Raw genomic sequence first — 11,075 nt, forward strand, 5'->3', positions numbered from 1 at the left:
ACATTTTCCTAGCTACCACCAGTTCTGAGGAAACGCCGCTGGACTTAAAATGTTAACTCTGATTTCTCTGCTCAGATGCTGCCAGACCTGCTGCGCTCTCCCTGTAATTTCTGCTTTTGTTTCTGGTGTACAGCATCTGCCGTTCTTTCGGTTTTTATAAAACATCCGACTGTTTCCTTTCGAGTTGCAGTCTGATACTTTGACCAGTAGCTGTCGCAGTTGCTATATACTGAGCCACTTTGAGTTAGTGGAAACGGGAACAATTTACAGAGCACATCCTGCGAATTACTTTTAATGGGAGTAGGATAAAGATTTTGAAAACAATAAATAAAATTCCGTGGATTCTGGAGACTTGAAATAAAAGCTAAACGCTGGAGAAACGCAGCAGGTCTGGAAATATCCATGGAGAAAGAAAGACTTCCTGTTTTGAGTCAAATGTGACTCTTTGGGATTTAGTACTCTGGGGAATAGGCAGATTTCCTGTTAGTGTGCAGCACAGAAACAGGCTTTTCAAATATTGAGTGTTTAAGATTTATGAATCCAGTTCAGCCAATTGACCAGAACTTGCACACTGCTCCCCCCCTACGCCCTTTCCCTCCAAGCATTTAATTGCTTAGTTTTTTGACTCCAAAATCCCCTCCAGCAATTCTTATGCATGTTGACCTTGAGAATGAGAGGCAATTCGGAATTCATTTTTAAAATTGCCTTCAATGAGTTTTAATTTGTAACCCATTGAATCCGAAGCAATGTTTGAGGCATAGAATTTCCCATTAAATCCGAAGCAATATTTGAGGCATAGAATTTCCATCCCATTCGTTCTTCCTTGCCTCTATCAAGTCACTTGCCAGCTGTTTTCCTTCAATACAACCAGGTTTTCTCATTACAACTGAATCCTCTTCCCCTATCTCCTCTGTGCACATCTTGCTTGGTTCCATTCCGATCTGTCCCAGCACAACAATTAATTGCAACTTAGAATGATACTTGATACTTCTAGTCAGTGTATTAGAAAGCACAGCCACTGGAAGCTGAAATAAGAGCACAGAATTTTGGGAAAGTAAGTTAGCTTAAAGGCACTCTCTCTTGTTCACTTGTTAGTTGATCACTTACTTAGAAGATGGGATATCCCTTGAGCTGCTAATCACCAAGTTGCTAGATGTTTTGCCCCCTTCTGCCTTTAGCTTCAAGAGCAAAGTATCTTTCCCTCATCACCACCGCCCCCTAGTGATTCTCAAGTTATGAGTTGCATTTTCATATTAATTAGTCACTGAACACCTCTCAAAGTTACAGCTGGTACATAACATTGTAAAGATTCTCAAAATCAGAAAAAGTGATGTCCCTCAAGCTCTCCAGTTGAGAAAGGGCACAACTAAAACCACAAACTCTCATTACTGCAGCTGGTCAATTGTAATTTAATGTTCAAATTTAACAATCTCGTACCTCCCTCTTGACAACTTTCTTTCTCTCCCTTTCTACTTGATTTGATTCTCATTCATCATATTTCCTTCTCTGTTATTCCTCTAGATATTTTCTAATCAATCTGTTTAGAGATGTTACTACACACCTCTGGAACAGGTGGGACTTGAACCTACACTACCACTGTGCCACACGTACCCTCTGCTGTTCCTCTCTTTAATTCCACTGTTTAATGATAGACATGATTGGTTCCATCAATCAAAGTTCTCAATATTGCTTTGCTCTAACCGTCTGTTTTTCAGCTCACACCACCAAAAGATGAGCCAAAACCTGTTGAATTGAATGGTGCAGGAGACCCCGCCTCCCCACCCCCGGAAAGATCTGAGCCAGCAGTTTTACCTGAAGGAGCCACATGTAGACCTTGTGTTTTCTGATGTAATAACAGATTTTGCATTTCAGAAGTTTTAGAAGACACCAACCTACTGGACGTCTAACACACTGTGAATGAATGAATTGCCTCACCTACACCCTTGTGCAGACCAGAGTTAACAATGTTTTCACAATATAGGGACAGGATTATGCAATTCAATTACTTGAGCCTGCACTGTCACGCACCTAGATTGTGACTTCTGCATTGCCATTCCATCTTCCATAGCATTAATGAACAAAAACCTATTGATTTTTTGGGTATGAAGTTTTGAACCAACCTCGACCTCATTGGCTTTCAGTATTCCATATTTCCACTATCCTTTGTTTGAAGAAATGTTTCCTGACATCATCCCAAATGGTTTAGCTTGAGTTTTTAAGATGAAACTTTTTTTTCAGGATTATCCCACTAGAGAAAATAGTTTCACTCTCGCTCTCTCATTTCAATTTTCTTAAATGGCCATCCTTGGACAATCCCCTATTCTTCTACATTTGAGGGAATACAATCGTCAGCATTTAACTCTTTTAGCATTGGTATCATTGCTGTGAATCTGCACTGTGTTTGTTCCTGGACCAGTGCAAACTAGCTGAGGTTTCCTGACGTGCTGTAATGAAATCCCTGAGATCTCCACATCTGCTTTTGAGCTTGGCAGATTTATTATTCCAGTACAGGGTGGAGTTTAACTACTCAGTCTCACAGTTCCTCCCACCACTCAGGGTTATCGTTCCTCCCTATGTACTTCAACCTGATCAGAGATGTTATGACACGCATTTGGAGCATGTGCGACTTAATTAACTCTACAGCAGGGATGATGTCAATACTCTGCTGTGAATGGACTTGGTCACTAATTAAAGGAATCAAAATAAACCCATCCCCTCCAGCATACATTACGCTGGGTTAATTGAGAGGTTATGTGAAATGTCTCTTGTGTAATTCCAAGAAAAACCTCAATGCAGGACGGTGCCCCAAGGTGTCATTAAAGGAATATGGAGGTGCTGGTGCCTCTAATTTTTTCCTTTTTAACAGGGAATTAGATAAATATTTGAAATGCGCAATTTGATATGCATTCAGCCCTGCTGCAGGAATATAACAGATTGCTGTAATCCACTGCTTTTTATAATCTCATCTCTGCATCTTTTGCTACTTACCTAAAATTTTTCTACGCTGATCGCTGACTCAATCGGAGGAACCAATTTCTCTGCTTACTGTGTGAAGTGCTATCATGATTGTGAGCTCTCATTAATGTTTCTAGCTGTTAAAAGAAAGAGGAGAGTATTTGAGAGAAGGGTTAAAGGTGGCATTGGGTCACAGTGATTGGAAGGGCATGTTTGCATGTTGGGAACATTAAGTTCTCCCTGTACCGAATCTGTAACTTACTACTTATTTTTTAATGCAGCTTCCAAATGGAGTCACACAGAATCATGTGGTATATCAGGAGCGATACAACAAACTGCAGGAGCACCTACGTCAGCTCACCCTGCTCTTCAAGAAACTGCGGTTGTTGTATGATAAGTGTGGAGAGATGTGTGGAGTCTCTGACGTCTCTGTTACAGAGGTAGCTAGCAACAAACACATGGCTTTCTTTTGAAAAGGCTTACTTTTCAGTGCAAACAATAGGCCAAGGAAATTGAAATGAAGTCTGGAGTTGATGGGCCGCACTCTCTTTTCATTTTTAAAATGAACGATCACTTGTCAATCTGGACCAGTCGGTAAGACTAAAATTCCAAAACAGGGTGAAGTTTAACTACTCAGTCTCACAGTTCCTCCCACCACCCAGGGTTATAGTTGCTCCCTTATGGATTTCAATCTGTTCAGAGATGTGATGGCATGCATCTGGAGCACCTGTCTCCTTGTAACCTTAAACATATTAAACTGAGTGGTGTGATTAACCAGATGTTAACAATGCTGAAGGAAGGGCAGGTGTTGGTCAGCCAAGTGGGAGGGGATATATCAGATATTGCAGAACAGTAGCAGGGTTTAAAGGGATGCTATATTCATAAACCTGATCTGTATTTCTATGGTTTAGAAGTTGAGGATCGAGTTGAGGTGATTAAAATGATAGGAATTTAACTGAGTAGATACGCGCAAACTATTTTCTCTGCTGAGGGAATACAGAATAAGAGGATGTAGCCTTAATGTTAGGTGATATCATGAGCATGGTTTGATACAATAAATGTAATGGAATTTGCAAATCTCTTGCAAAATGCTCTGGAAGGTTGGGGTCAGATGAAACTTGTAAGACTATATTGAATTTTATTTTGTTAGGTTAGGGAATTTAGGAATGTGGAGTTACAGATCAGTGTTCTAAATAGATGGGGTAGCAGATTTGAGCTGAATGGCCTCTGTTCTTGTGTTCCTTTACAAAGTCTGCTTTCTATACTTTCCGCAGTTAATTCCTTTCGTGGGTGAGGAGCCCTTCAGACCTTCAGATCTTCCGAATGTTGGTGGTTTGGCAAACAAGGAGTGCCAGGAAATCCTCAAGGTAAAGTGGGTTAAATCATGGCTTCTGCTGTTCAAATCATTACTTTCATGAACATGAGACACAACAGGAGTGCTTTGGATAAAATCACCACTGACTGAGCTCTGTCTCAGAAACCCCCAGACTCTGTACCTCCAGGTTTTTGAAATAATAGCAGCTAATCCGAGACGTTGTCCAGACAACTTGAGGTGCCATGAGGACTTTGTTTAAAATTAGCAAGTTGCTGTGATCTGGAATGCAATAGAATGTCTGAAAGGGTGAACATTGGAAAGAGAATTGAATAAAAATAACAACAAACACAAGATAAGCTGAATCAATAGGTGGGGAAATGAGCTATCACCCAGGTCTTCTGAGTTCCAAACTGTCATGCAACTGGATGGTCCTCCACTCGTTCTTCCTTTGTTCCATTCTCAATCTGATCTGTGCTGTGTCTTCAGCTACTTTGTCTCACTCTGTCATTTCAGGAAGATGTTAATTCATTGTGCTTTGAGGTGTATTCCAGAGTTGAGCCAGTTGGTGAGTCTATTACAGGGTCAATCTGTGTTACTGTTCAAGCTGGATGAAAAGATAGTATTTAGCCCATTGAATATCCCCCCTCCTTGTATGACTATAGCTACAGTTATTTCAGTTAGAGAGTGCTCAGATTTTCATAAAAATAGAGTTCCTCTATCCTGTCTCTATCTCTGAGTAGGAGTTGGTCATTAAAATACAAACAAGAACTGTGGATGTTGGAAATATGAAACAAGAAATTGCTGGAGAAATGTGAAATCATGTCTCACAAACATGATTGAGTTTTTTGAGAAAGTAACAAAGAGGATTGAAGGGAGAGCGGTAGATGTGATCTATATGGACTTCAGTAAGACGTTCGACAAGGTCCCCACGGGAGACTGATTAGCAAAGTTAGATCTCACGGAATACAGGGAGAACTAGCCATTTGGATACAGAACTGGCTCAAAGGTAGAAGACAGAAGGTGGTGGTGGAGGGTTGTTTTTCAGACTGGAGGCCTGTGACCAGTGGAGTGCAATAAGGATTGGTGCTGGGTTGTCTACGTTTTGTCATTTACATAAATGGTTTGGATGCAAGCAGAAGAGGTACAGTTAGTAAGTCTGCAGATGATACCAAAATTGGAGGTGTAGTGGACAGCGAAGAGGATTACCTCAGATTACAACAGGATCTGGACCAGATGGGCCAATGGGTTGAGAAGTGGCAGATGGAGTTTAATTCAGATAAATGCGAGATGCTCCATTTTGGGAAAGCAAATCTTAGCAGGACTTATACACTTAATGGTAAGGTTCGAGGGAGTGTTGCTGAACAAAGAGACCTTGGCGTGCAGGTTCATAGCTCCTTGAAAGTGGAGTCGCAGGTAGATAGGATAGTGAAGAAGGCATTTGTTATGATTTATTTTATTGGTCATAGTATTGAGTACTGGGGTTGGGAGGTCATGTTGCGGCTGTACAGGACATTGGTTCGACTACTGTTTGAATATTGCGTGCAATTCTGGTCTCCTTCCTATCGGAAAGATGTTGTGAAACTTGAAAGGGTTCAGAAAAGATATTCAAGGATATTGCCAAGGTTGGAGTATTTGAGCTATAGGGAGAGGCTGAACAGGCTGGGGCTGTTTTCCCTGAAGTGTCAGAGACTGAGGGGTGACGTTATAGTGGTTTTCAAAATTATGAGGGGCATGGATAGGATAAATAGGCAAAGCCTTTTCCCTGGGCTCGGGGAGTCCAGAACTAGAGGGCATAGGTTTAGGGTGAGAGGGGAAAGATATAAAAGAGATCTATGGGGCAACCTTTCCCACGCAGAGGGTGGTACGTGTATGGAATGAGCTGCCAGAGGAAGTGGTGGAGGCTAGTACAATTGCAACATTTAAAAGGCATTTCGATGGGTACATGAATAGGAAGGGTTTGGAGGGATATGGGCCGGGTGCTGGCAGGTGGGACTAGATTGGGTTGGGATATCTGGTTGGCGTGGATGGTTTGGACTGAAGAGTCTATTTCCATGCTGTACATCTCTATGAATCTATGACTCTAAATCTTTCAGGTCTGGCAGCATCTATGCAGAGAAAGCAGAGTCAACATTTTAGGTCCAGTAACCCTTCTTCCGAACTATTAGTAGCTTGGCAAAGGTTAAAAATCTCAACACCAGGTTTATTTGGAATCACTAGCTTTCTAAGCGATGCTTCTTCAGGTGTTTGTGGAGCAGAATCATAAGATGCAGAATTTATAGCAAGAGGATTGCAGTGTCATGGAACGTAATATTAAACAAATTTGGCTTGAGTCTTTCATATTTTAAAATGATCATGTTAGTTTTGGTTCCTTCATACATAAATCCCAGAACTTTTTAAAGTTACATTCTCAATATAGCTTTAACAATAGATGCCATTTCAACTCGGATAATGTATTGAAGGTGTGAGATTAAAGTTTGTCTGTGTCCCAATGTTAGGTCAGACTGATTCTATTTCTAAAGTGGGAGTTACAGAATCTTACATGGATTTATGCAGTTTTTGAGCAAAATAAAATGTGATTTTGTAAGAACAAATTCACCCCACAAACTTGTGTGTGTGCGTGCAGGGAAGACTGAGTGTGTGGCTGTGGGTGTGAGTGTGTGTGAAAGTGTAATGGGATATAAGTCTGTGAGAAGGTGAGAGTGGGTGTGGTGGTGTATGAGAGAGGGTCTGCGTGTGTGTGTGTGCGCGTGTGTGCCTGCTTGTTGTGAGAGTGTATAGTGCAGTGGGGTCACATATAGTGTGACATGAACCCAAGGTCCCAATTGAGGCCATCCTCTTGGGGACTGAACTTGGCTATCTGCCTCTGCTTGGCCATTTTGCGTTGTTGCCTGTCCTGAAGCCCGCCTTGAAGGATGGTCACCTGAGGGTCTGAGGTCGAATGTCCCTGATTGCTGAAGTATTCCCTGACTGGGAGGGAACAGTCCTGCCTGGTGATTGTTGACAGATACCAACATTACACGTGGGAACACCATCCACCATGTATACGGCAGGTATGCATGTGACTTAGCCAATGTGGTCTATCTCATATGCTGCAGGCAAGGATGCCCTGAGGCATGGTACATTGGCGAGACAGAGCAGAGGCTACAGCAACGGATGAATGGACACTGCACAACAATCACCAGCCAGGGAACACTTCAGCAGTCTAAGACATTTCACCTCGGACCCTTTGGGTGATCATCCTCAAGGCAGACTTCGGGACAGGCGACAATGCAAAAAGGCCGAGCAGAGGTTGATAGCCAAGTTCAGTACCCATGAGGATGGTCTCAACTGGGACCTTGGGTTCATGTCATACAACAGGTGACCCCACTGCACTATACACTGTCAGATGTGCTGCACGTGCATGCTCATAGACGCTCTTTCATATGCTCACACATATACCCCTCACGATCACATTCACACACACTCTCTCTCACAGACGTATACCCCAATACACTCTCGCATATACACACACCCTCTCACAGACACACACCTCCACGCATACATCCACATGCACACACTCACTCTGTCTCCCGTGCGCACAAGTTTGAGAGATGAATTTGTACTTGCAGAATTACATATTATTTTGTTCAAAAAAACTGCATAAATCCATGTAAGATTCTGTAACTTCCACTTTCGAAATAGAATCAGTCTGACCTAACATTGGGACACAGATAGATTTTAAACTCACATCTTCAATGTATTATCTGAGCTGAGATGGCACCATTTTAAAACTATATTGAGAATGTAACTTTAAAAAAGTTCTGGGATTCACATGAAGGAACCAAAACTAACATGATCATTCCAAAAGATGAAAGATGTAAACTAAATTTGTTTAATATTACATGTCATGACATTGCAATCCTGTGTTGTTATAAATTCTGTGTCTTATGATTCTGCTCCACAACTACCTGATGAAGCAGTACTTCGAAAGCTAGTGCTTCCAAATAAACTTGTTGGACTATAACCTGGACTTGTGTGATTTTTTTAAAAATTTGGTCCACTCCAGTCCAACACTGGCACCTACAAATCATGCCTAGGTAAAGGTGGTATACATGTTGAAGACCTTGCGGGGAGAATTTATTCTTCTTCCCAAACTCCCCCTCCCCCCCCCAATCACTTGTCTTTAATAGTATATACCACCTTTTCCCAACTGGAATTGAAACACTGAAGGTGCTTTCTCTCCAGGTGGTGCCAGACCTGCTAAGCTTCTCCAGCAATTTCTCTTTGTTTCAGAAACTGCTCATTTGTTGCATTTCCTGCTCTCCTCTTACCTCCTCTTCTCATGTCCATCAGAATTCTATCTTCTGATCAACAAGTAAGTCAAGAATGATTGAAGACTGAATTAAGAGCAGCAGAGAACTACTGACTTATTCATATGCTTGCTATACTATAAGTATTAAACTGCAGTAGGTCATGCCATATACTTGGTCTTTTGTAAATGTCAGATTGTGTCTGTGTGTGATACCCACTCACATCGGACCATGTGTAATTTATGTAAAATATTGCTCATTAAGTTAGCTTCCTTTTAAATGCCAAGGACTCTTGTGCAGTATAGGCCTGAGCCAGATAACTCCCCAATTACTGGCTAATTCATGTCTGAAAGCAAATTGCAAATAATTAGTAAAAAGGTCAGTGTAATCATCATTGTGGAAAAATAATGCCAAGTGCTGCTAGGTCCTAGTGGTGTTACATCTGGGTAAGTTCATTACCCTGAAACAGTACATCTCAGAATCGGATCTGGGGCTCTTAAGATAATCTGATCTATTGTAAATGCAAAAGAGCATATTGTTTTTCAGAAGGGACTTCAGTTGTGTGAAAAGACTGTAGAAGTTAGGAGTGCTAACATCCATACAGAGAATTTAAAGTCAGATTTGAGTGAGGTGTTCTAAATCATGAAGGATTTCAACAGTTCAGGAAATAAGGGGAAACTGTGACCAGGAGCAGAAAGATTGGTAAGCAGTGGATCAAATTAAGGCAAAGAATCAAAGAGCTGATGAGATTTTAAAAAAAAAATCCACTCCATTTGGAAAGCACCCGACTGAAAGGGCAGTGCAAGCAGATTCAGTGAATACTTTGTCAAGGGCACCAAGGTAGAATTCCCATTCTTGTTTGAAAAAGCTGTGAAATCTCTAGCACCTACCAGAGAGGATAAAGTGGATCTTGATTGTGTCAGAAAAAGTGGCTAAAAGTTATCAAAAGAAGGAGGGAAATGGTGGCCTTATCTATCTTGGGTAAAGGGATTTCTCCTTGAAGACTAGTGAGTCCATGCAATTCTCTCATAGCAAATTGTTGCTACTAAAACGTTGGACACCTTTAACAAAGATGTAGGTATAGTTGTTAGTACTAAAGGGATCAAAGGACAATGAAGATGGTGCCAAAGTGGTAACAGGGTACTAAGTTGAATGATCAACTATGATCATATTGAATGGCAGAACAGACTCAAGGGGCTGAATAGTCTACTCTTGCTTCCACTTCCTATGTTTCTGTTTTCTTAAATATTCTGTGTGCTTTTTTTTTCCCTCCTAGAAGCTACATCAGAAGAACCATGAACTGAAGCATATTATGGACCAGCTACGAAATCTCATTTGGGACATCAATTCAATGCTGGCAATGAGGAACTAAAATCCCAGCACAAATCCCCTTTTGTTTCAGAAACTGACCTCTCCGTTGCATCATTGTAAACAAAAACTTTTCAAGTAGTTTTTTTTTAAGTTGTTTCTGCACTGTGTATATAATTTTTTTATTTTACACATTTATAGAAAAAGAAAAACAGAAAAAAAACATACAGGGAAGGGGAAAATTAATTAGACAGATCAATGACTACATTACCCAGTAAATTTATACTGATGTTATGAGTCTTGGTGAAATTGTACATTATTTGAGTGTGTCAGCTGTGAGCTGATCCATTTTATTTGTGCTGAAATTAATGGGGGTGAAAGGGTTTTGGCTGCTGTTTTTGCTGCTGGTTTTGAAGGTCAGGGACAATACTGCTTTGCTTCTTTTGTGAAAGTCCACCACATTAAGTGCTTGGGGGGAAAGAACTGTCCCCTGATGCACTTCCCATAGCAACACCATGACCAATCAGTCAACTTGTCTTTTTTGGATTTAAGCAAAGTCCTGTCTGTTCCCTGATTCATGGAAATGCCCCAAACTATTAGCATCCTTTTCTCATGTCCTATCACTTGTTGTTCTCTTTTGAAATCTGATATTCTTGCATCTGACTTGATGCTATTTATCTTGCAATTATGTCTTTTTTTTTCAAGCAATACTTACATTTTGTACTATCAAGTGACTAGGTGAATGATCAGTGGATTTGCTTTGTATGTGCATGTTACTTACAGACAGAAATAAATTCAGCAAAGTCTAACAACTTAAAGTAAAGGACTGTGCATCTTAGCCAGCTACAGGGAGCTGGCAATGGCCTTAGGTAGAGTCATATAGCACAGAGACCCTTTAGCTCAACCTATCTAAACTAATCCCACTTTCTAACTTTTTTAGTTTGAAACCTTGAATGTTATGACATTTCAAGTGCTCATCTATTTACTTTTATAAAGGTTGAGGTTTCCCACCACTACTACCCTCCCAGGCAGTATACATCCTCTGGGTAGAAAACACTTTTCCTCAAACCTTCTGTTCACCTTTAAAATTGTGGATTTGTTAGTGACCCTTTCACTAAGGGAACAGCTATTTTCTATCTATGCTGTCCATACCCCTCATGATGTTGTACACCGCTATTAGGTATCCCCCCCCCCCCATCCCCCAAACC

At 41.0% G+C, this 11,075-nt stretch overlaps 1 protein-coding gene across 3 annotated transcripts in view; it reads left to right on the plus strand.

Moving 5' to 3' along the window:
• The window catches only part of LOC122563601 (mediator of RNA polymerase II transcription subunit 30-like), a 19,718-nt gene extending 9,557 nt beyond the window's left edge, over positions 1-10,161 (plus strand). For all 3 annotated transcript variants that reach the window (XM_043717534.1, XM_043717536.1, XM_043717535.1), the window contains exons 3-5: positions 3,237-3,395; positions 4,230-4,322; positions 9,836-10,161. In XM_043717534.1, coding sequence (XP_043573469.1) covers positions 3,237-3,395; positions 4,230-4,322; positions 9,836-9,931 — 348 coding nt within the window. In that variant the 3' untranslated portion in view covers positions 9,932-10,161. The remainder of the gene's footprint in view (positions 1-3,236; positions 3,396-4,229; positions 4,323-9,835) is intronic.
• The last annotated feature ends 914 nt before the right edge of the window (positions 10,162-11,075 follow it).

The sequence above is a fragment of the Chiloscyllium plagiosum genome, chromosome 27 (genome assembly GCF_004010195.1).
Source record: "Chiloscyllium plagiosum isolate BGI_BamShark_2017 chromosome 27, ASM401019v2, whole genome shotgun sequence".
In the NCBI taxonomy this organism is placed as follows: Eukaryota; Metazoa; Chordata; class Chondrichthyes; order Orectolobiformes; family Hemiscylliidae; genus Chiloscyllium; species Chiloscyllium plagiosum.